This window comes from Equus asinus, chromosome 14 (assembly GCF_041296235.1).
Source record: "Equus asinus isolate D_3611 breed Donkey chromosome 14, EquAss-T2T_v2, whole genome shotgun sequence".
NCBI classification, from domain to species: Eukaryota; Metazoa; Chordata; class Mammalia; order Perissodactyla; family Equidae; genus Equus; species Equus asinus.
This window is the reverse complement of record NC_091803.1, coordinates 15971803-15997823: the sequence shown is the minus strand read 5'-3', so window position 1 is coordinate 15997823 and position 26021 is coordinate 15971803. Positions and strand designations below refer to the sequence as shown.

At 45.6% G+C, this 26021-nt stretch overlaps 1 protein-coding gene across 5 annotated transcripts; it reads right to left on the bottom strand.

Annotated features, from left to right (window-relative positions):
• Positions 1–198: 198 nt before the first annotated feature.
• On the bottom strand, positions 199–25244 carry PRKRIP1 (PRKR interacting protein 1). 5 transcript variants are annotated; one of them, XM_044746939.2, is made up of 7 exons: positions 25069–25243; positions 24242–24320; positions 23324–23424; positions 17370–17455; positions 16353–16417; positions 4981–5077; positions 199–669 (listed from the first exon to the last, which is right to left on the bottom strand). In XM_044746939.2, exons 1-7 carry the CDS (start codon positions 25192–25194, stop codon positions 630–632), a joined length of 594 nt encoding a protein of 197 aa, XP_044602874.2. In that variant the 5' UTR covers positions 25195–25243; the 3' UTR covers positions 199–629. The 5 variants fall into 5 exon arrangements, 3 of the variants coding, with proteins under 3 accessions (XP_044602874.2, XP_044602875.2, XP_070340493.1); XR_011494150.1 differs by lacking the exon at positions 4981–5077 and having other exon boundaries at positions 16353–16922; XR_011494151.1 differs by lacking the exon at positions 4981–5077 and having other exon boundaries at positions 16353–16834; positions 25069–25242.
• Between the last annotated feature and the right edge of the window lie 777 nt (positions 25245–26021).

Here is a 26021-nt window from a genome sequence, read left to right as displayed (position 1 = left end):
TATTTGGGGGTGCAGTCTGTGCTCTCAGCTGCAGGACGCCCTGCAGTGAGAGTCAGCCGCAGGGCCAAGGCCACTTCCCTCATGAGTCTGGGACCAGGCCCATGTAATAGGAAATCTCGAGGCCCCATCCCTATCAAGTCATTTCACAGCCTTGTCTACAGCTTCTGTAACTGATGTCACACAGGCCTGAACAAAACAAACTTTTTCTGTTCTTTACTAAATAAACATTCCTTTCACAGAAACCAGCCCAAAACTCGTCACTGTCCAAATACGGGAGCACAGGAAGCAGGGGCAGAGGGCTATACATCTCCCCCTTCCAGTGGGAACATTAATGAACGCTGCTTGGCAGTGCGCTTGAGCGTCCAGGAGCCCGTCGTCTGTCCCACAGGCTCTGAGTCCTGCCCACACGGGCACTGGGAGCAGCCAGCACGGGTGCCCATGTGCTTCTACCCAGCGAGGCCTTGGGAGGGAAACTGAGCTGAAACAGCCCCCTCCCCTCAGTCGTGTGGAGGGTTTTCTGAAGCCGTGGTCACAGAGTGTGCCAGGCTCCAGACAGCCGCTGTGGCACACATCGTCACCGTCCCATGATGAAGCTGGGCTCCTCCTCCTCCTCTGTTCCAGACGCCTCCTCAGAGCTGCTGGACGGCTGCTCCTGGGACTGACTGGATCCTGGAATCACAAGACATTCGGATTAGAGACGTACAAACTCACTTGGAGAATCAAGGGGCACTTTCAAACAGGAGGAGAGGGAAAATTAAGAACTAGCTGTTTCCGGACAGGACAGCGAAGAGCCAGAGGAGGTCCTCACGTCCATCAGTCCCCAGTGCCACTCCCTGCGTATAAAGGGTCAGTCACAAAACTGACCCACCACTGCTAGTGGGTGGATCTCATCCTTATAAAAAGGTCCCGAAGCACACACAAGAACCCCATAGGGGCCGGCCCGGTGGCGCGGTGGTTAACTGCGTACGTTCTGCTTCGGCAGCCCGGGGTTCGCGGGTTTGGATCCTGGGTACGGACATGGCACCGTTTGGCAAGCCATGCTGTGGTAGGCATCCCACATATAAAGTGGAGGAAGATGGGCATGGTTATTAGCTCAGGGCCACTCTTCCTCAGCAAAAAGAGGAGGATTGGCAGCAGTTAGCTCAGGGCTAATCTTCCTCAAAAAAAAAAAAGAACCCCATAAACTGGGCCTCAGTGCTTTTTCTATGGCCACCATTACCACCAATGTCTGTCACCTTGGCAAGGCGACATTCCCCAGCCAGCCCTTTAACATTTAACGCTGGGCTGACAACACTCCTGCTGGCGCCTCAAGCTCTCACCGCAGTCTGCAAAAGGATTTTCAAAAACTGCATAGCAGAGGGCTCTGCCCACCACAAATATGCCACCTTGCCAGCTCTTCCCACAGACCCAGAAACCTTCTCTCTGCACTCTACATGCAGCTCTGAATTCCAGTATTTTCCCTGGCCTGACTGCCAGTACCCACAGTGCAGCTGAGCCAGCCAGAAGCAGAGCACAAAGACAACCTGTTCCCAACCCCGCCTCCCCTTCCCCTCCTCTCGGGAGCAGGGCAGTGGGCAAGAGCTGGAACGGGGCAGAGCCAGAGCCCAGAGAGGCAGACAGGCCCTCCAGCTCACAGTCCACTCCTGTGGCCACCAGCAGGCACGGTGGGCTCACCTGGGCCCGCCAATGGGCCTCCTCCCTGCAGACAGGCCGGAATTCACTCCAGCACTCCAGAGCCCACAGGCACCCAGAGCTTCGCTACTGCTGTCATCACAGGGTCAGACAAAGAGCCTCAGGTGGGAGGCCCCGGGACACCCAAGACACAGCACAGGCTAAAATTCACCCTCACACCCCAGGAGGGGACACTGAAGAGCACTCATGGCCATGGGCTGAAACGACCTCTAAGGTTAATTTAATTAATGCAGGGTATTCCTCCTTCTCCTCAATCTCATGTCAAGGAACGAGAAATTTCAAAAGTACAAACGGTGAGCATGTTTCAATAGCTACTATTCGTTGAAGACCTACTATGTGCCAGGCACTGGGTAAACCTTTACGTACACTGTTTAATTCTAACAACAGCCTAGGAGGCAATCCATTTTACAGGTGAGGAATAAAGCTCAGAGAGGTTAAATAATTTGCTACTCAAGGTCTCCTAATCAGTAAAACAAGGACCTAGGATTCAAATCTGGAGTAGCTGACTCTCTAGGTCTCTGCCTACCTTGCCTGCAGAAATGAAAAGGAGACTGAGGCAAAAGAAAGACAAGGTGGAGGCAGGGTGAGGTGAGCACACTGCATGGCAGACACACAATGGGATGTGATTCAGCCCTAAAAAGGAAGAACATTCTGATGCGTGCTACAACATGGACGAACCCTGAGGACAGCACGCTAAGTGAAATAGGCCAGTCACAGAAAGACAAATACTCTAGAATTCCTCTTACACGAGGTACTTAGAACAGTCAAATTCATGGAGACAGAGGGTAGAGCGGAGGCTGCCGGGGACTGGGGGGAGGGGAGAATGGGGAGTTAGTGTCTAATAGGCGTAGCTTCTGTTTTACAAGATGAAAAGGGTTATGAGGATGGATGATGGTGACGGCTGCACAACAACGTGAATGTATTTAACACCACTCAACTGCACACTTAAAAACCAGTTAAGATGGTCCATTTTATGTTACGTGTATTTACCGCAATAAAAAAGCGAAAAAGCCTGCTATGCAGATATTGAGTGAGAAGCTGGAGGTGGATCTAAAGCCTAGCGCTGAGCTCCCTGGACTCCTGGGGCAGCATTTCCAAAGCTCCCTCATGTCGAGACATGCGTGGAAAAGGACATTCTTGGGCCCCTGGGGCACCTGGTCCAAGGCCTTGGGCACGCAGTCTCCACCCTGAAGGCCCAGGGGATTAGGGCTCTGCCACTTGTAGCCGTTCCCCACACACCAGCTGGGGAGCTCTGCTCTGGAACCTGGTCTGCCAAGGCTGAAGCTGCTGGTTACTTCTGCTGTGTCCTGTAACTCAGTCCTGGTCTGTCTGCCTTGAGCCTTTCTAAGAACCAGCCACACCCACAAAGGTCTAAACCCAGCAGGACAGAGCCGAGGGTGCGATCTGTAATTCTGATCTTAAAGAAACAGTGCAACCCTGACTGACCGGATGTTTGTGGAAAGCTGTGCTTTAGATGCCTGAGGGGCTGAGGAACAGGAGGGCTCCGCGCATTCCTTGGGATTGACGAGCCCCTGAAAATGTAGTACCTCACCTGACAGTAAACACAGCTGATTCCTGTGTGTGGAAACAAGCCACCAGGGCTTAGAAGTATCACTCTCAAAGAGGAGAAGCCTAGGAATCTGGCGCACATTCAAGTCATTTGGTAATTCGACAAAATTATCTCACCCGTTCATTCTTTCAACATAATAAATAAATAATAAAGTGCTTATTACTACTCTGCTTAATGCTGAGGACACAGAGTTAAAAAGATGCTATCACACACAAATCAAAACAACGAGATACCACAACACACATATTAGAATGGCTAAAATTTTAAAAATTGACAATACCAATTGCTGACAAGGATGTGGGGCAACAAGGAACTCTCATTCATTGCTGAAAGGAATGCAAAATGGTGCAGCCACTTTGGAAGACAGTTTGGCAGTTTCTTACAAAGCTTAACACACTTTTTTTTTTTTTAAGGAAGATTAGCCCTGAGCTAACATCTGCCGCCAATCCTCCTATTTTTGCTGAGGAAGCCTGGCCCTGAGCTAACATCCGTGCCCATCTTCCTCTACTTTATACGTCGGACGCCTACCAAAGCATGGCTTTTACCAAGCAGTGCCATGTCCGCACCCGGAATCCGAACTGGCGAACCCCAGGCCGCCGAAGCTGAACATGTGTACTTAACCGCTGCACCACCGGGCCGGCCCCTGAACACACTCTTATCATATGATCCAGCAATCACCCTCCTAGATATATACTCAACTGATCTGAAAACTGATATCCACGCAAAAACTTTCCCATAAATGTTTGTAGCAGCTTTATTCACAATCACCAAAAACTGGATGCAACCAAGATGTCCTTCCATAGGTGAACGGATAAACAACTGTGGTACATCCATACGACGGGATACTATTCCACGATAAAAAGGAAGGTGGTATAAAGCCACACAAAGACATGGAGGAACCTAAAACGCATTTTGCTAAGTGAAAGAAGCCAATCTGAAAAGGCTCCATATTGTATGATTCCAACCATATGACACTCTGGGAGAGGCAACACTGTAGAGATGGTCGACGGACCAGTGGCTGCCGGGGACTGGGGTGAGGAGGAGGCCGAACAGGTGAAGCACAGCGGATTGTTTGTAAAGGCGGTGAGACTATCCTGTATAATATTCTAATGGTGGGTACATGATACCATGCATTTGTCAAAACTCACAGAACTTTACGGCACAAAGAATAAACCTTAATGTAGGCAAATTTAAAAAATCATTTAGGGGGGCTGGCCCCGTGGCCGAGTGGTTAAGTTCGCGCGCTCCGCTGCAGGCAGCCCAGTGTTTCGTTGGTTCGAATCCTGGGCGCGGACATGGCACTGCTCATCAGACCACGCTGAGGCAGCGTCCCACATGCCACAACTAAAAGGACCCACAACAAAGAATATACAACTATGTACCGGGGGGCTTTGGGGAGAAAATGGGGAAAAAATAAAATCTTTAAAAAAAAATCATTTAGGATGTCAAGGATCCCAGGATGGAATGCAAAAGGTGACATATGAATCCAACTGTATTACAAATGGATGAAACCACCTCTGTGAAGGCAGTGGGGGAAAGGTGCCGACCTAAGTAATTCTGGAAATAGTGGAATCTGTAAAACTCAATGCAAAAGGAACTGTACTCTAGCTTATAAAGTTGTTTCCCAAAGGCAACAGGTTAACAATTCTGAAACCATTATCCACGTATCCTGGAACTGACCAATTAAATAAATGGATGGTGGGAGCCAGGTTACTCACTGTTTGAGTGGGAGGTTACAGGCAAACAAGTTGAGGTGGCTAGAATGATCCATATGGCAAGGGAGTAGAGTCGCAGACATCAGTAACTCATGTTTAGCTTAATATAAATAGACACAGATGGTTACACACATACTCGAGTATCTGTAGATATGTGTATATACACTGGTTAGTATACACATACATATTTTCTTGCTTTGCAGTTAAGAGGGGCTAAAAACAACCACCCCAGTAGCAAAGTGCACACCTGGCTCCCAGATCTTGATCTCTAATGCCAGGACCCCTCGGAGAAATGGCTGATTCTAGGTCTCGGCAGGAAATATACAAGATAAGTCTGGAATATCTTGTAATGCCAGAAAGCAAGGACGTGCTAAACAAAGAAAAAAGAAACAAAACAAAACAAAACCCCAAAGCCCATAATGATGAGAATGTGCAAAAGGGATACAGGTGCCAAATGAAAGAGCTCCCAATGGCCAAAGCTGGAGCAATCTGAGCAACAAAAGACAAACAGGATTAAGCCTGAAGCATAAAATAAATATCCACGAGTCCATAGTGATGTATATAAACAAACAGGGAAGAAGAGACAAATCTGTGCAGAAGAATTTCAAATAATTTATGTGGCTACTCCGCTCTCACGGAGGGGGTGCATAAACCCCTACTCTTTAAATGTGGCCTGCACACAGTGACTTCCTTCCAAAGAGGACCGTGTAGGAAGGGGGAAAGAAGAGTAAATTTACAGTCGAGAATCCTGACAAGCACAGCCTCAGCCAGGTGACAAGGTCAACATCAACAGTAACGAGTCATCGTGACAGTATACAGCCTTGACAGGATGTGATAAAGAATGGGACTTTATTTCTGTGGTCTTCCTTCCAAGAATCAATACCACTAGTCTAATCATGAGGAAAACATCAGACAAATCCCAACTGAGGGACATTGTACAGAACACCTGACCCTCAAAACTCTCAAGGTCATCAAAAACAAGCAAAGCCTCAGAAACTGTCATAGCCAACAGGAACCCAAGGAGACATGATGATTAAATGTAATGTGATATCCTGGTTGGGATTCTGGAATAAGAAAAAGACATTAGGTCAAAACTAAGGAAATCTCAAGAAAGTATGGACTTCAGCTAATACATGTATCGATAGTGACTCATTAATTGTGACAAATGAACCATATTAACTTAAGATATTAATAGGGAAGACTGGGTATATGGGAATTCTCTGTACTATACTGTCTTTGCATTTTTTCTGTAAAGCTAAAACAAAAAGCTTTTTTTATTAAAAAAACACCAGACACTGTCCTACCCTCATGGAACTGAGATTACAGCTGAAGAGATAAGCACAGGATGTGATTTAGCAGATTCTATAACCAAGTATGTGCAAAACCCTCCGGGAGCAAGGGGGACGGAAAGGCTAGATGGGTTAGGCTGGGTGGGGAGGGAGGTCAGGAAAGGCTTTACAAAGAAAACACTGCAAGAGGAAGGTGCGGGATGAGCAGAAGCTCTCCAGCAAGATGGGGAGTCAGGCAGCATGAAAAAGAAAGGAGCACAGAGTCTGGGCAGGCTCAGGGAGGCGGCAGAACAGAGGTGTGAGCTCAGTGAGAGCAGAGGGCGTGCGGAAGGAAGTGGCCAGGCCAAACTGGCGGAGGGAGAGATGAGAAAGGGCCAGACAGGGAGGGCCAGGAATGCAGGGGCTGCTGACTAGGTTTTGGGTAAGCGCTGGGCCAGTGGAGACACACTATCTGGGATCAAATCCCGCCCAGTTGCTCACGCCCCCTGCAGCTCTGCGCCTTCTGTCACCACTTGGCGCCTAAAGTCCTTCATTTGTAAAATGGGGATAACACCACCGCCTATCTCCCAGGGCTGTGAGGACTGTGTGTCAACACCCGCAAAGCACTTAGTACACAAACGTTAAGTAAGTGTTAGCTGCTGTTATTATCTAAGAAGAGGAACGAATGACAACCCACTCTCTGTTTCTACAGAGTGTGGAGGCCGTACAAAGGTGGGTGGTGTGGAAGGTGAGGTGGGAAGACAGCAAAGGCTGTACTGCGGTCCTGCCACATCTGGATCTAGATTTCTGTAAGGTTTTTTTTTTGTTCTTTTTTTTCAGTTATCTTTTTTTTTTTTTTTAAAGATTAGCACTTGAGCTAAGAACTGTTGCCAATCTTTTTTTTTTTTTCCTGCTTTATCTCCCCCAGTTCCCCCGGTACATAGTTGTATATCTTAGTTGCAGGTCCTTTTAGTTGTGGCATGTGGGACGCCGCCTCAACATGGCCTGATGAGCAGTGCCATGTCCACGCCCGATATGACAAAACCCTGGGCCGCCAAAGCGGAGCGCGCAAACTTAACCACTCGGCCACGGGGCCAGCCCCCTCTGTACGGTTTTTTTTTTGAGGAAGATTAGCCCTCAGCTAACTACTGCCAGTCCTCCTCTTTTTGCTGAGGAAGCCTGGCCCTGAGCTAACATCCGTGCCCATCTTCCTCTACTTTATATGTGGGATGCCTACCACAGCATGGTGAACCGGCGAACCCCAGGCTGCCGAGAAGCGGAACGTGCGAACTTAACCGCTGCGCCACCGGGCCGGCCCCTGTAAGGTTTTTATTGAATCCTCAGTGAGACCATAACTTCTTCTGAAGTCACATTCTTATCCACGAAGAGGAATAATTTTTAAAAGCCAGTGCTGGCAAGGATATAATAAAAGTGTACCCTATTGCCCAGGATTGATGGCAGTAAAAATCGACACTACTCCTTTGGAAAAAAACTGGCAACACATTTCAAGACCCATGCAAATCTTTTTATAGTCTGTGATCGAGTAATTCCCACTGCTGGCAATTTATCTTAAGGAAAAAACCCAGAAAGGCAGGAGGGAGCCAGGTACATAATATTCATTCAAGTGTCTTCTCAAGACGACAAACACTAGAATCAATCTAATGTCTAACAAAAGGGAAAGGGTTAGGTAGATCATAGCATATCAACTGCTGGATATTATCAGTCACTGAAAAAACTACGAAGGAGCGGAAATGCCTGCAATGTTAAATAAAATAAGCAAAACGGAAAACTGTTCATATATTATGATTAGAACTACATACAAATGCCATGTGCATATGGAGAGAGACTAAAAGAAAATGGATAGAAAGGTGATCTATTGGGATGATGATATTTGAGCTTTTCCCATTACTCTTATACTACTGTTCACGTATCTTAAAATCCAGGAATCTGAGATTTTATTCAGATTACAGGAATACTATGTAAAATGCCACTGAGTGTAACTGAAACTGATATTAACTTTTTTTAACCAGATAAATAAAGAGACTAGAAAGAAATCCTTCCTTGTACTATGGAATTGCAAAGACATGGGAAAATATTTGTAATACAATGTTATATGATAAAATGAGGACAGCTATAAATATGGTATTTATATAAATAGGTTTATATATGTATTAAAATGGAAACAAAAGAAATGTCATTAAAATGTTAAAGTGATTATTTTTAGTAAGGATTATAGATAATTTTATTTTTGACGTTGTTTTTTGCATATTCCAAAAATTTCTAAAATGATCATGTATTTATTCTCAAAATATCATACCTTTATTCTCAAAAGACACAACGGATATGGATAGTTTTCCAACATAGTACGTATAAAACTTTGGCACTGAAACAGACAGTTCAATCCGAAACATACATTAAGTGCCTTCTGAACACCAGATCCCAGTTGAGATATGACTCTTTTTTTTTAAGATTGGCACCTGAGCTAACATCTGTTACCAATCTTTTTTTCTTCTTCTTCTCCCCAAAGCCCCCAGCACATTGCTGTACATTCTAGTTGTAGGTCCTCTGGTTGTGCTGTGTGGGACGCCACCCCAGCATGGCCCGATGAGCAGTGCCATGTCCACAACCAGGATCTGAACTGGCAAAACCCTGGGCTGACGAAGCAGAGTGCACGAACTTAACCACTTGGGCGGCCCTGAGATATGATTCTTTACTGGGGGCAATTTTGTCTCCCTTTCTGACTAGGGAACATGCGGCAATGTCTGGAGACATTTTTGATTGTCAATGACTGAGGGGACCACTGGCATCTAGAGGGTAGAGGCCAGGACGCTGGTAAACATCCTACAATGAACAGGCTATAACCCCTCACAAAACAGAATCATCCAGCCCAAAATGGCAATGGTGCTGAGGCTAGAAATTGCTCTTATATACCTGGTAACAAATCACCTTAAGGTCACCCTGGGTGTCTTTGGTCGGCAGGCCTATGTCAGGATAAGAAACACTGGTGTTAGAATACATCGTTTTGGGAGTCCAAGGCTTTCTTAATAATCCACATGGGCTTAAGGCCATCCGTGGTGTCATTCAGACAGCAGCCCCACACTGCAGGGCCTCTTCACTGAATTACTGGACCCGCGTGGACAGCAAGTGGGGACACTTCCTCTCCAACAACAAAGCGGAACTCCTAGCTGGCTGCCCCTTACAGCTTTTGAGAAGAGCCAAAAAGCTTGAGAGATTGCCTTCCCGGTCCATCCAGAGCCCAGCGGTGCACAGCGCCACCCTGTGGCACAACTGAGCGTCACGACATTAAGTTTCTACTCATTTCAACCAGACAGCTGGGAAATCGATTTTCTTTCATGAGATGAAAAATAAGGAAGGAAACTGAGAAGGCGAGGTAAAAGGCACACAAACCATTTTTGTGACAGCTATTCCTCTAGCAGTCTCTATCCTGCTCACTTGGTACGAAGCAAATACAACCATGTATTATTACTAAGCAGTTTTTAGTATGTACAGGTGCTAACTTCACAATTATAAGAATAGGGCCCACGTACTCTAACAATGATTTTCAAATTTGACTACAGCCCATAGCCCACATAGAAACCGAAAGAAAATTTCACAAAATACCTATTCAGAGTGTGGTACTCTGCTATTTTCTAGTCTATTTTATCCACGTTGGAAACAGCGACAGCTGCAACTCCCACCTGTTTTCTCACCCAGTGAGTACAGGGTCACAACCCCCAGTGTGAAAAGACACCATCCTGCTACGGTGTAACTCCATGATGTGACATGGGCGCAGACATCTATCTTCCTGATAGACTGAAGCTCAGGACAGGGGAGACCCAAGAGAGGGCGCAAGAGTGGAAGGCTCTGGACAAAATCTACCTGAAAGTACTCAAACCTGTTTTTGTGATCGCAACTATTCTTTACAGCCTGGGGCAAATTAAAGAAAGGTCACTGAAACTGCATGGTTACATGCACCTCATGTCTAGCGGGGTCAGAAAAGCAAGGGTTGGCTGAAGAAAGCCCAGCTTTGTGGATGCTGCCACTTGTCTCCTGCGGTTCTGGGAGCAGTTCCTAAAGAGCTAACGTGATTCCACAGACCCAGTACAGGTTCATGAAGTACAAACCCAGAGCAAACTAACCTCAGTTTCTCGTTCTGAAAGCGTTCTTAGATTTACCAGTGAGGGAACTCCCCCAAAATACGGTAAATCAGCAACACGTTCGGCAAAGTTATCAAATCACAGAATATTAGATCTAGAAAGAGCTCATCATTTTACAAGCTAAAAAACCAGTCTGCTCAAACAGGAGAAGCCAGATGCTTGAGGCCAGGGTGAGCCAGAGTGAGAGCTGAGCCTGGAACTTAACATCTGTTGTACTCACTCCCTGACTTCAAATGACCTCTTAGTTTCCTAGGACACCTCTGTGACAAGACAAGACGAAAGAAGAGTGAGTCTGGCTGATTCTTAGCTAGAGAAAACCTCCAGCTTCAGAGTAAGTGAACATGTCCGTCCAGCCTCGATGGAGCTCTCCAGTGGACGCTGGAGGGCTCTGGCCCCAGCACAGTGTGGCTCAACATTGTTACCAAGGACAGAGGAGGTAAGTCTAGCAAACCTGCCATGACAACACTGGAAAGACAGGGTAACATGCTGAATTCCAGAATCAGAATTCCAAAGGATTTTGGGAACCTGCATTAACAGAGCTAATAACACCAAGTTGAAATACAGAGGAGCTGAATGTAAAGTCCTGTATTTGAATTCAAAAAACCAAATAGAGGCTTCCAGGTAAGATAGAGCAAGCACATTCGACCCTGTCTCTAGACTGAATACAGCTAGAGAACCTGGACAGAAGACATGGACTCTGAAAAGTAAGCAGATTGAGGAAAAAGACCAGAATATAAAGTGCCACTGGAACAGCACTGAGTTTCCTGGCCTTTTTTCCCCTCCAGTATCCCTGAGCCTGGACTTAGGGTGATCCAACACGCAGAAGTGGAGACTGAATACACACAGACAGAGCTCCAAGAGAAACCCTCCAGTTCTGCTTTGAGGAGTAAAAGGGACTCCTAATGCCCAGAGTGAGGGAAATCCTTGTGTTTCTTTTCTCCGTTCTCTTACACCCTAGCTCCCAGGCAAGCCCACCAGGGGCACAGTGGCAATAGTGGCCGGGGCTTGCAGGCACAAAAACTCAGATGACGTCCAGGAACCTTTCTCTCTGATCAAAGGAGCTGTGGTCCTAAGATGGTCAGGCAAGCCCCTGGTGCTTTTCTTCTCCATCCTCCCACCGCTCGCCCCTGGATACAGGTGCAGATGTAGGAAGCACGTGGCAGATCGCGTAAGTAAAGCCCCAGCTTTCTGGGTCGAGGTCTGAAAAGGGGAGCCCTAGGAAACCTGAAACCACCGGGGAGATCACAGAGGGAGGAGATTAGAAGAGACATTCTCAAGTTGTTTATGGATCTGGGCTCATCCTGACAGAGCAGGCGTGGTTCTGGCCCTAAGCACCACACCAAACACTCTGAGAACTGAACTCAAAGAACCAAACCCTGCATGGCCACTGGGGGGCACATGCAAGACACATCTGGAGAGCACAGCAAAAGCTTCGAACACCAAACTGACAGTGGACCCACAACCCCACAAAAGGCTGGTCAGAACCTGTGCTCCAAACACAACCAGACTGACCGCCTGCTAAAACAACATTAACAAGACCAGAGCCTCATAATATAACATTCAAAACGCCCAAGATACAATAGAAAACTACCCAGCATACAGAATCAGGAAAATCTGAATATGCACAGGCAAGGACAATCAACAAATGCCAATGCTGAAATGACCCAGATGTTGGAGTTACAGAATATGTTAAAGCAGCTATTTAAAAATTTTTCTAGGAAGTAAGGGTGAACACTCTTGAAACAAATGGAAAGATGGAAAACTGCAGGAAAAAAACAGAAGGTATAAAAAAGAATCAAGTGGAAATCTTAGACCTTTTTTGAAAAACCCAATAATAGAGATAAGAAATTCACTGGAGGGGCTGGCCCATGGCCGAGTGATTAAGTTCGCGCGTTCCGCTGCAGGTGGCCCAGTGTTTCGTCAGTTCCAATCCTGGGTGCGGACATGGCACTGCTCATGAAACCACGCTGAGGCGGCATCCCCCATGCCACACCTAGAAGGACCCACAACTAAGAATATACAACTATGTACTGGGGGGCTTTGGGGAGAAAAAGGAAAAAAATAAAATTAAAAAAAAATTCATTGGATAGGATCAATAGCAGAATGGGGAGGACACAGGAAAGAAACAGCTTGAAGTCAGATCAACAGGAATTATTCAATATGAACAACAAAGACAAAAAAAAAAAATAGGAAAAAAATTCCCAACCTTGACAAAACACATATGCCTATAGATTCCATTAGCTCAGTGAACTCCAAACAGGACAAACCCAAGAAAATCCATGTGCAGACACATCATAATCAAACTGCTGACATCTAAAGACAGAATTCTTGAAGGCAACCAGAGAAAAACAATGACGGGAGAACAATCTGAATGATCACAGATTTTTCATCAGAAACCATGGAAGCTAGAGGAAGAGGAAGAGCATTTCTAAAGTGCCAAAACAAAAAACTGCCAATCCAGAATTCTATATCTAGGGAGAATGTCCTTCAGCAACGAAGGTGAAATAAAGATAGCCTCATATGAAGAAAAGCTGAGAAAATTCATAGCCAGCAAACCTGTTCTAACTGAATGGGACTAAAGGAAGTTCTTCAGACATAAAAGAAATGATACCAGAGGGAAGCTTGGAACATCAGGTACAAAGGAAGAGCAACAGAAAGAGTAACTATTTTGGACTATTCGCCCCTTGAGATCTTTCTTTTCTTTTCTTTCTTTCTTTCTTTTTTTTTTTTTGCTGAGGAAGATTTGCCCTGAGCTAACATCTATGCCAATCTTCCTCTATTTTGTATGTGAGTCGCAGCCATACCACGACTGATGAATGGTGTAGGTCCACGCTTGGGAGTTGAGCCTGCAAACCTGGGCCTCCAAAGCAGAGCACATCAAACTTAACCAGTATGCCACAGGGTTGGCCCCCTTGAGATCTTTAAAACATATTTGACTATTGAAAACAAAAATAATAACATTATCTGATGGGATTTTCAATGTATGTAGATGTAGTACATAAATGGTACATAACATAAATGGTAAAGGAACCTATGTGGTGGAAGTTTCCACATTCCACTTCAAGTGGTCAAATACTGATTCTAAGTAGACTGTGAAAGTAGCATATATATAGTACTCTCTAGAGGAATAGCTAAAAAGCTATAAAAAAGTTAAAAAGGGGTATACTTAAAAACACAATAGATAATTAAAATGAAATAACAAAAATGTTCAAATAATCCCAAAGAAGACAGGAAAGAGGAAACAGAAATAAAAAAGAGGGAACTACCAAAAAAAAGAAAAAACCACATAAATAAAATGGTAGCCCTAAAATCTAAATGTATCAATAAAAAGATAGAGATTGTCAGAACAGATTAAAAAACATGACCCAAACATTTAATGCCCACAGGAAACATACTCAACTACAGGTAAGTTAAAATTTAAAGGGATGAAAGTACTTTCCGAATGACAGAGTAAGGATCTCTGAAAATCTGCTCCTCCATAAAAGCATCAACAACACTGATAATAATCATCAAAAACAACTTTTTCAGAACTCTGGAAACGTTCATTGGATTGTTTGAGAAAAACGGCTGAAGTTTTGTAACAACAGTAAGCTTTGTGGCATTTTAACTTGCCCTAGTCCCTACCCTCTGTTCCCAGATCTGACATGGCCCCAAAGCCAACAGCCTCATAATCACAGTAGCTGTGAAAACCAGCAGCCTAGTAGCCACTGGAGGAGGTAAACTGCACTGGGAGTTCTTCAGACTTTCCATACCGAGCGCACTGTCCCTATGTGACCTGTCTGGCAGCTCTCTGGAAGCTTCCACTTTCAAGGCTTGTCTTTATTCAATCTGACTCAGTGCAAATCACTCCCCCCGCCCCCACCACCCTGCACCCGGGTGTTTGTCCAAAACAATCAATGGCAACGGGTTAACATCACAGCTGCCTGAGGCAGTGCTAACAGCTGAAGCAAACAAGAAATTGACCACAAGCTTAAGAGGAAAAGCTGAGAATCTCGAAGGTCGCATGCATGTGCAGAGCTGTGCACATGTCTAAGAAAGACAAGTGATGGCCCTAATCTCACTTCTGGCTGACTTTGAGAGGAAGTAAAGGCTTAAGCAAAATGGTAAACTGCCTGCCAGAATGTGGAAGGCATGCTCCAACACACACCCAGAGCCTGTTGGCAAAGACTTGGGGAGACTTACTGGTTCAAGGCACTTAAGGAAATCTCTAATCTTCAGCTAACCACTAAGCTAACCAAGCAGGGACTTCAGTAGCCATATACAACAAAAAATACAGGCTTTATAGAATTAGTTCAGGAAGGTCAGTAAACACATAAATAGCAGCAATGATAACCAGCAAAAACCACAAACCCTGGAAAGGGAGGATCAAATCACCCAGAGCCAAGGAGACTTTTCTATTTCTCAATATAATGGGTCCAAGCTACAGTATTTCCTCCAACAGAACATGAGACTGGCTCCTGTGCCCAATCCTCCAGCCCTTGGAACAAATACTTCCACATTCCTCTGTGCGTGTGTGAGTGGGGCAGGGGGGAGGGCAGGGAAAGTAATGAGGTGGTTTATTTGAGGCATGAGGTCCTAGCAATCACATTTTGACATTGTAAAGTAATTTATTCTAGGAAATGGTGGGAACAGTCTAAAACCATACCATATATACCGTGTCACATGGTACATTTACAACTCAGAAGGAAACTGGTCCTGGAAGGGGCCAATCATATTTCAGCACGTCAGTGAAAGTCTGACTTTATCATAAGACTAAAAATCACGATTGTCCAGCCAGGACCCATGCCTAGTCGATCAGGAAACAGCCACTGATTCAGTAATGTAGAGGACAGTATCATTTTTTGGTTTCTTTGCATTCTTGGTCCTTTCCATCTGGGGTCCCTCTCTCCCTGATTCTCAGCCCAGGGGCTCCCAGGAAAATGGCTGGCACCTCCGGCCCTGTGATGGGTTCAGAGGTGGGCAGGACTGGCAGCACTGTGGGACAGGATACTGACACATTACTCACTCCCATTCCTCCTTGTTAACACAATCTCTTGTCTGTCTAGGGTGGCAGTGTACTCAGCTCCCAGTGATGGATCACGGAAGGTTAAATACAGTCACAGCAATTCTGTTTTCTAGTCATCTAGCCTGATGGCAGCAAGGGATGATAAAGTGACCTAGTACTGACCAATGAGCTATAAGGAGATGTCTGCTGGGCACTTCTAGGGGATCTTTTCCTCTTCAGTTAAAAAAAAGAAACACAGAGAAGTACCAGTCACCTCTTCCCACCCCCTGCCCCCCTTCTTCCTGCTTTGAACACAGGTATGATGCCAGGAGTGGCAGCAGCCATCTCATGCCCACAGGATAAAGGCCAAGAGAACTGCTGAGACGCTGGGCCTGACGCTGCTGAGCTACTGAACCCCACTGGGCTGCCACCTACCACCAGATTTGTTGTTACATGAGAAAAACGAACTCCTCTTTGTTTAACTACTGCTAGTTGACTTTTCTGTTTCTTGTAGCCAAAAGGATTCTTAATTGACTTGCCAAGTGACTCAAACAGAGCCAAAGAGACACAAAAACACTTTTCCTAGGGACATCCCCTCAGTCTTTCCTTCTAGGAACAGCTACAGATATCTCACAACCACAGGGAGGACATGAGCCTGCCTGAGGACAGGGAGCCAGGGGACAGCGAGAAACAGTGAATGCCAACAACCTCATTGAGCTCCTTTACTAGCCATGCCTGAAGGGAGGTTTATCCCGGACTTACTGTGAGCCACTATCTTTCTTTTTTGCTTAAGCCAGTCTGGCTTTCCGACACTTGCAATTAAATGAGTCCTAAATAATAGAAATAAGCCCTCATTTCTTCAGCAGTCAGCCACCCAGCTCCAAACTCTAAATCTCATTCTTGACAGGTCACCTACTATGATCAAGACTGAGAAGGTTACAAGCAAGAAAAGTGGGTACCACTCACCTTCTTGTTTCTTTTGTTCAAGTTTCATCTTCTTTGCCATTAACTTCTTCTCTTTTAACTTCTGGCTACAAATGTAAAATACAGTCATGTGCTGACTAACGACATTTCAGTCAATGACAGACCACATACAATGGTGGTCCCGTAAGATTAGTACCATGTTGCCTAGTGTGTAGTAGGCTATCCCATCTAAGTTTGTGTTAAGTATACTCTATGATGTTTGCACAACGACAAAATCACCTGACACATTTCTCAAAACTTATCCCCACCGTTAAGTGACGCATGACCGTACATTAACTCCTTAACCACCTCATTGTATATTCTAGAAAATAAACATCTACTTATAGGATCTTTAAAGACTTATAATTACACAAACACTACAATAATAAAACAAAAGAAATACTTTCCCATCATTCTGCTACTCCAATATCATCATCATCATCAAACTGTTTTCTTCATGAATCAAGATCAAATCCTCGTGAGTCCTGAGGTAATGAAAGCAATCTCAGAAATACTGGAGATGCTTTTTCATCCAAGATATTTAGGAACTGTCTTGAGAATCTGCTCAGCTCTCTAAAAGTTGAGGGAGCATTTATTAAAACACACACACAGGAGCAGCCTGTATACTCATGTAGTCACTCAAGGAGGTCACAGACCCCAAAGAAGCAGCTAAATGGGAAGTTTGCTCAGAGCATCTTGTTAAACTTGATGTTAAACTACAGACATGAATGGGACACAGAAATCCACATGATCACCAAAGTGCTGACCGCCAAGCTCTGGAGAATCTGTAACAATTTTGAGGGAGGTGTGGGGACGGGCACTAAGTGACTTGATCTCTCCCCAAGTACTAGAAGAAAAGCTCTTCCTCTACTGGGCTGCTCCACCGTGGGCTGTAACACCCAAGACCTCTACAGGTCACACAGGTGAACTCTGGGCCGCAAGGACTCATTCCCCAGCCATCTACTCTCCCACTTCCCGCGCTTCAGTCTCCTTAGATACGGGACACTGCAAAGCCCTTACCGCTTTTTCCGACGCTTTGCAGTTTGCTCCTCTGCAGCAATTTTATTCCTTTCCAGTCTCTTCTGGAACTCTGCATCCAACTTTTGCTGCAAAAGACCCCCCATCAGTTAGACACACTCTGGGCTGGGTACAAGAGCCCTAGAAGCCACACCACTGGGGGTGCTATAAGGCACATCTACGTCTCCAGGGCCACTGTAAGAGGCTGCCCCACAGGTGGGGCAGCAAATCAATAAATGGCTCTCTGAGGGCTAAGGAACTCTTCAGTCTGTTAACATACCACTCATGCACAAAATATGACAGAGACAAAGTCCTTGAGGGAGCCCACTGTGCAGTCCTCGAGGGCAGACGCAGCACTATAGCTCTGTGTGGCCAGGGCCTTGGCTGGTGTGATTTACTAAAAAATATGTATTTGGTCTCTGCTCACTGTTTCTGGCACACAGCTCCTAAAACCTTATAAATTTCCTATCTAAGAGCCGCAGGGGCATCTTTCATCGTAATAGTTTCGTTCCTGGTTCCTGAAATAGCTCCTGAGATAAAGGTGAAATGGGTGTCTTTTGTTATTTAGAACAAGCCCCTCTGAATCACTTCTGGAAAGCCCCTGAGGAAGAGGGCTGGTGGCCAGGGGAACTTCCTGCCCCATTTCCTGACCTCCAGGGAGGGGAGAGGGGCTAGAGGCTGAATTAATCACCAGCGGCCGATGACTTCATCAATCGTGCCTGTGCAGTGAAGCCTCCAAAAGTCCCACAAGGATGGGGTTCGGACAGCCTCTGGGTCGGTGCCATGTGGAGGTGCTGGCAGAGGGGATGGAAGCTTTGCACCCCTCTTCCACCTGGCTGTTCCTGAGATATATCCTTTTATAACACACCAGAAATTAGTAAGTAAGACAGCTTCTTCCATTCTGTGAGCCCCTCTAAGCAAATTAATTCACCCAGAGGAGGGGATCGTGAGAAACCTCCAATTTACAGCCAGTCCCTCAGAAGCACAGGTGACAACCTTTCAAGTGGTGGTGGGGGGGGGAGGAAGTCTTGTGGGACTGAGCTCTTCACCTGAAGGATCTGACGCTGTCTCCAGGTAAACAGTGTCAGAACTGAGCTCAACTGTAGGACACTCAGCTGGTGTCACAGAATTGCTTGGTGTGGGGCAAAATCCCCAAACATTTGGTGACCAGAAGTGTCAGAAGTGTAGCAGACTACTGAGAGAAGAAGAGACACACAAGAGTGTGTTCTTTCTTTATAGACAGCGACCGGAGCTCAGCAGATGGACTGGTCAGAGGGCCAGAACTGGAATTTTCAAGTCCTAAGTGTTACAGATATCAAATGACTGATTCTAAAGCTGTTTAACACGTACTGCCATCACCTGCTACTAACACACACACAGACCATATACGTATATGCGAGTAGATATACCTACATATATATACACCTCTCTCCATCCTTTGTATTATTTCTTCCTAGCAGCTCTCTGCTCCTAAGCCTCAGTTTCCTCATCTAGAAAATGGGAGAAATAATAATTCCTCTCTCCCAGAGTCTTGAGGAAGAATAAAGAAATGCGATAACCTAGGAAAGCACTTGTAAACTTACAAAGACATCTACTGATATCAAGTGTCATCTCTGTTTCTTCCAGTCACAGCCATAAAGGTCAACAGTCTGCACTGCCAGGCTGTGTGGATCTGCTCAGAGTGACAGAGAAATGCTCTGAGGACAGGAATCATGAAGGAAAAAGGAAGGGTCTCCTTTCAAGAAGGAAATAGCTTTAAACAGGACAACTAGAAGGCTAACTACAAGCACTTGGTTTGTTTGGAAGCGGAGCTATAAACATCTCGATCTGTGCTGCCAAAGCAGCTGCACTTACCAAGTGAACGGAACAGGGCCCGGCGGGCCGCTGCGCCTGTGACCCGGCTGTGGCAAGGGCTCAGGCAGGAGCAAGTGGGACGCAGCCTGTGGGCGGTGACATCCCATCTGTCACTGGGAAAGGAGAGGATTCTCTTGCCTCTTCTTTTCCTTCTAACCTCAGAGCCTATCTTTCACCACGTGAAATAAAAACCTTTGTGTCTGCATGGACTCAAGGTTTGTGAAACATTCTGTCTTTTCTGTATTTTCCCTGGGTCTTTGATCAATATGTAAAAACTTCAGACTAACTGATGGTATTTGAGACAACAGCCTGCTCTATCTTCCCCTCTAAAGTAGTTTAAAAGAAAAAAGTGCTTCCAGTGGTCTGTATATATAAAGTTTGGTTTATTCCTGACAGTACAAACTCATCACAGTGACCTGGTATAGCTACGTGACAAGCCACCTGAAATCTCCCACAGGAACTGAGAATGTCACAACCAGAGGGTGGCAGGAGCTGGAGACGAACCACCAACATCTGGGGGCCAATAAAGGCTGCAGGAGAAGCAAATACCAGGTGAAAACTGCCAAGGCAATGATCCCATTCTGTTTCAAAATCATAAAGATAGTTTTCAAACTCAATTTTGGAGATTCCTATCAATATTTAGACAATTTCTTCTGTATCTTGTCTGTGTCTCTTCTTTTTTGCTGAGGAAGATTTGCCCTGAGCTAACAGCTGCCAGGGGAACTTTCTGCCCCATTTCCTGACCTCCAGGGAGGGGAGAGGGGCTAGAGGCTGAATTAATCACCAATCTTCCTCTTTTTTTCTTTTTAGTATGTGGGCCGCCGGCACAGCATGGCCACTAACAGAGTGGTGTCAAGTCTGCACCCAGGAACCAAACCATGGCTGCCTACGCAGAACTCACAGACCTTAACCACTAGGCCACTGGGGCTGGGCCTTGTCTGTCTCTCTGCTTTACTATTGCCCCTAGTGTTTTATGTTGAAACTTTTCAAACACAGAAGAGTTGAAGAATTACACAGTGCATATACCAACCATCTAGATTCTACAAATGACATTTTGCTACTTGCTTTATCACACATCCATACCTCTATCCATCCATCAATCCATGTTATTTTATTTGATGCATTTCAAAGTAAGTTTCAGGCATCAGGACATTTCACCTCTAAAGATAAGCATGCATATCATTAACTAGAGTTTAATATTTTTGTATGGGTTTTCTATTTTTTCCATTTAAGGTAATACTTATATATAACACCCAAATCTCGAGTGTACAATTGGATCAGCCCAGAAGTTCCCTTACACCTCTTCCCAGTCAACTCCTCACCCAACTCCCAGAGACAACTACTGTGCTGATTTTTTTTTCACACAGATTCATTTTACCTGTTGTAGAACTTCATATAAATGGAACTGCACAATTTGGTCTCTTTTGTGCAAGACTTCTCTCACACAGCATAATGTCTTTAAGAATCACCCATGTTCTTACATGTATCAGTAATTTCTTCCTTTTTATTGCTAAGTAGTATTCTATTTTTACACGTTGTTTGTTTTAATTTTTTAAAGTATTTTATCTCCTTTATATAACAAGAAATTCTAATTTTCTTTCCCTTTTTTTTTTAAGATTTTAATTTTTTCCTTCTTCTCCCCAAAGCCCCCTGGTACACAGTTGTGTATTTTTAGTTGTGGGTCTTTCTAGTTGTGGCACGTGGGATGCTGCCTCAGCATGGCTTGATGAGTGGTGCTAGGTCTGCGTCCAGGAGCTGAACCGGCGAAACCCTGGGCCACGGAAGTGGAGTGCATGAACTTAACCACTCGGCCATGGGGCCGGCCTCAGAAATTCTAATTTCCTATACAGGAAGAGAGTCGTATTTTTTTAAACCAAATTATCAGAAAACCAAATGCTCTCAGGTAAAGTGGTTTCCTCTTTCATAAAAATGAGACAAATAAACATTATTTTAAAGTATCTGCATCTCTCTAAAATGCACCAATGTATTCCATGGCATCAGGGTCAGATAGAGGAAAAGGACTTTTCAGCACATGTTGTAAGATTAAGAACAAGGGGCAATCTCTCACGCACAGTGTTAAGGAGATGAAATCAGATATACAAAATAACAAAGAATTAGCCAAATGATATTTGATTTTTATTAAGTAAGGTGGGCAAATATAGGAACACTATACACAGGATAGTATTTTTTTCCTGATTCTCACTGGTAGCCAACAACAAAATATAAAGGACCACCCAGCACCAATGCAATCAGAAAACGTAAAATATCTTTGAACAAATGTGGTAAGATATATGCAAAGTTTCCATAAATCATAATGGAGAGATACAAAAAGATTTAAACAAATGAAAGACTAAGTTTTTTCTTTCTTTCTTTTTTCGAGGAAGATTAGCCCTGAGCTAATGTCTGCCGCCAATCCTCCCCCTTTTGCTGAGGAAGACTGGCCCTGAGCCAACATCCATGCCCATCTTTCTCTGCTTTATATGTGGGACGCGTGCCACAGCGTGGCTCGCCAAGTGGTGCCACCCAGGATCCGAAGTGGCAAACCCCGGGCCACCGAAGTGGAATGTGCTAACTTAACTACTGTGCCACCAGGCCAGCCCCAAAGACAAAGTTTCTAGACGAAATGACGAAACACTCTAATATCCATTCTCATTCAAGTTAAGTTATAGAGCCAACTCAATTCTAGTAAAAAATCCAACAAGATTTTTTTTTTTTGAGGAAGATGAACCTTGAGCTAACTGCTGCCAATCCTCCTCTTTTTGGTGAGGAAGACTGGCCCTGAGCTCACATCCGTGCCCATCTTCCTCTACTTTATATGTGGGACACTTGCCACAGCATGACTTGCCAAACGGTGCCATGTCCACACCCGGGATCCGAACAGGTGAACCCCGGGCCGCCAAAGTAGAACGTGTGCACTTAACCGCTGCGCCACCGGGCCGGCCCCGCAACAAGATTTTTGATGTGGATAAAATAGCTCCAAAAGTCAATTAAAAAAATAAAACGGGCTGGCCCCATGTCCGAGTGGTTAAGTTCCTGCACTCCGCTTTGGTGGCCCAGGGTTTCATTGGTTTGGATCCTGGGCGCGGACATGGCACCACTCATCAGGCCATGCTGAGGTGGCATCCCACATGCCACAACTAGAAGGACCCACAACTAAAATATGCAACTATGTACCGGGGGGCTTTGGGAGAAAAAGGAAAAATAAAATCTTTAAAAAAAATAAAATAAAATAAAACAAGTGAAATCTCCAAAAGAGTAATTTTCAGAGCAACAAGAGAGAGGTTTCTGGCTCTCCCAGTCAAGTAACAGAAAGGTTAATAGTTCTTTTTTTTTTTGGAGGAAGATTAGCCCTGAGCTAACTGCTGCCAATCCTCCTCTTTTTTCTGAGGAAGACTGGCCCTGAGCTAACATCCATGCCCATCTTCCTTTTATATGTGGGATGCCTGTCACAGCATGGCGCGCCAAGCGGTGCCATGTCCGCACCCGGGATCCGAACCGGTGAACCCCGGGCTGCAGAGAAGCAGAACGTGCGAACCTAACCGCTGTGCCACCGGGCCAGCCCCAGGTTAATAGTTCTGAAAGTACAATTTCTAAAGCACTTCTCAGTTCTAAATCAATTATTATTAGACACTGGTCATGAAGAAGTGCCAGCCTCCAAGCTAGAAAACTCAAAGCAGCAGACACACAAAAGCACACTACTAGTCACACCAAACACACAGCTAACTGGAGTTATAGGCATTCAGCCAGAAAGAGCGAGAACAACAGAGAAATAGTAACTCAAGTGGTGTGGGAGATCCTGCTTTCTATTCCACCTCTTGGCAAATGGCCTGGAGGGGAAAGTGGACTCTGCCGTGTCTTTCTACACACACGGAAGTCTCCCTCCTCTCATCCGTCTCCTAGTGTGAGCACCCTGCTGTGCCGAGTCTGACCTGAGAGTCACCTGCACTCTACTTGAGGTCTGCTTCCCATACCAACTTTAGAAGGCAGGCCTTGCACAAGCAACGACCAGGTGGATCTACTGTTCTTCAAACACTTTTCTGTAAAATTATAAGCGCACATTACAATCCACACCAAGGGCTCAGCCAGCCTCCTCGCTCACTGACCTTCTCAGCCATGGCATCCATGTAGTCCTGTCGCTGGTACTCTCTCCGGCGAAGATGCCTGTACACGTGGAACTCTCCACTGCCGGCCCCTGCGCTTGAACCTACAGCCAGGACAGTCCATAGTTCTTGATGAAAATTGCCAACATAGGGCACCCTTAATCAAAAGGGCACCAAAGACACTGGAAATAATAGAAAGGACTATGCCTGCCCTATTCCCCAATGCACTCCAGAATCTAGCACAGTGCCTGGCATAGTGGAAGCATCATTAAATATTAGCTGCACGAATGCTGAATGTGAAGTTACTAAAAATTCCACTCTAATGCAGTATTAAGAGGAGGAACAGCCTGCAGTTCAGTGACCAGAAACCTAGAAAAGAGCCTATGACCTTTCCCTGCCCAGCCAGATGATTTCACATTTTTCAATTTCTACTGAGTTGAAAAGATGTCCATGATATATTAAGTGAAAAAAGTAGGTTACCAAACAGTATGTGGAGAACAACTACATTTTTGTAAAAACATTTTTTCTTTCGCATGAGTGATTTTGACTATAAAGAGGTTTGGAAGGCTGTATCAGAATGTTACAGGTATGATGTTGGAATTACAGGTGGTTCAAACTTTCTTATACTTCTATTATTTATTTTTCTTTATAATTAGGATATGTTAATTTACAACCCAACAAGATAAAACTATTCCCATTTAGAAAAAAACAATACACATATTATTAAAAATAACACAGAAGAAAATTCTCTAACGCCAAACCATGAGCAACAATACTCCTTCGTTGTGAGCAAAAAATTGAACTAGCGAACATTTTTTTTCCTGTTAGAGATCTAATTAACAAATACCAACTGCAGGATTTTTATATCTACACCTCAAAAATTATATTTACATACTGCCCTCCCCTCCCCCAAGACATTACCCATTACATCTCGGACAAATTCTGGGGGAGGTCGAGGTGCCCATTCACTCATTTTTTCTGGAATTGGAACTGCTTTGTCCTGCAACATTTAAACAGGAAAGCACTGTAAGTATAAACCTGCGGAGAGAGTCACATCTCTTCTAACTAAAGAATTTTAACTGGACTTGTGAAGTAAGGCTGCTTTGCTCCTGGGACCCAAAGCTGATTTTATCTTCCCTCTGTCTCAGCTTTACTTCATCCTGTATACTTTTGGGAGTCTATCACAGCCCACAGCGTTGCCAGGGCTACACTTAACTTTCCAGAGCAGAACTCAGAAACCTAAGACACCCTTCACGGCTGGAAACCCCGAACTTTAACCCTACTGTAAGAGAGTCAACTCTTTTCAGTCAAAGGTCTAAGAGACCTTCTCATCCAATTATTTTCATGATTGAGGGGACCAGGCTTGGACGGGGGGAGTGACTTGTCCCCGGTGTCTCGGCCAACGCCTAACAATCGGCGCTGTTTAGAAGAAAATAAACCCTTGTGCTAACGCACAGATTCCATCTTTCCAGTCTAATACTTCTGTTCATAGAAAGTTAAACTGGAAAGGGTCTTAGAGCGCGGGAAGCCGCTGCACAGCACCCTCATCCACGCGGGGCTCTAACATAAGGACGGAAGAAGCTCACTATCTCCGGGGTAGCTTACTCTCTCCTAAAGACTGGCCTTGGGCTTCGGGTACCGCGTTCCTGAGTTTGGAGGCGGGGGAGGTGGGCTCGCGGGCCCCCAAAGGCGCCCGAATGGAAGGGAGTGGGACTCGGAGGGGCCGTCGAGCCCGCGCCCCGTCTCACCGGGTTCTTCATGAGCCGCTCCAGCTTGAGCTTCTGCTCCTCCGCCGCATTCTTGGGGATGACAAGCGCTTGTGGCTCTTTCTTGGGCCTCGGTGGTCGCACCGAGGAGGCGGCGAAGCTCGCCATGACAGCTTTCCTCCTTCCCCGGCAAGCGGCGGCGCGCACGTATGACGACAGAGCCGCGCGCCAGGGATGCAAGCGCAGTCTCCCAGGCGGGCGGGGCTGGGGCGGAGTCTCAAGCCGGAAGCAGGCTGCTGAATATTCATAAGCCCATGGTGGAGCCGGTTATTTTGATCAAAGCTGTTTGATTTCATTTCCTGTTTCTGAGCAAATCGGAGATCCGAACGCCCACGCCCCTGGGTGGGGGGAGGTGGCCCTGCGTGCCTGGGGGTCCGGGCCCCGCCCACCTTTCCAGTCCCCGGGCGCTTCGTGGCTCCGCCGGCTGCCCTGCTAATGGCTCTCAGCATCCCCTCTCGCCCCCGGGCCTTTGTCCTGGCCATTTCTCGGTTCTGGTCCCCTCCCCCTCCCATTTCTGACAATCTCTTTATTTAAGATAGCTGCAAACATGTCACTGTGAGCTCCCTGAGGACTGGGGCTGCGTCTCTTTTGTCCACCTGGAATTACTCTGCATCTGGCACCCAGCAAATACACCTCGGTCGAGTGAATGAGCCTTTCTTATGAGAAAGCTGTTTCTCACATCTGGGAGCTGGCCTGGCACTCACAGCTAGGCCTTGGTGTTCTCTTGTTGGATATAATTTCCCGGAACACCAACATCACACAGGGCCATTCTGTGACTGTGATGGAAGCAAGGCATAATCAAGACTGCTCTGTAATCATGTTTGAACTCAGATGAAAACAAGATTATTGTTGGAACCGGAAAAAGACCAAACATTTTTGAGTAACTGCTGCTTCTTCACAGCAATAGCCTCCATTCATTCCTTCCACTTTAAATA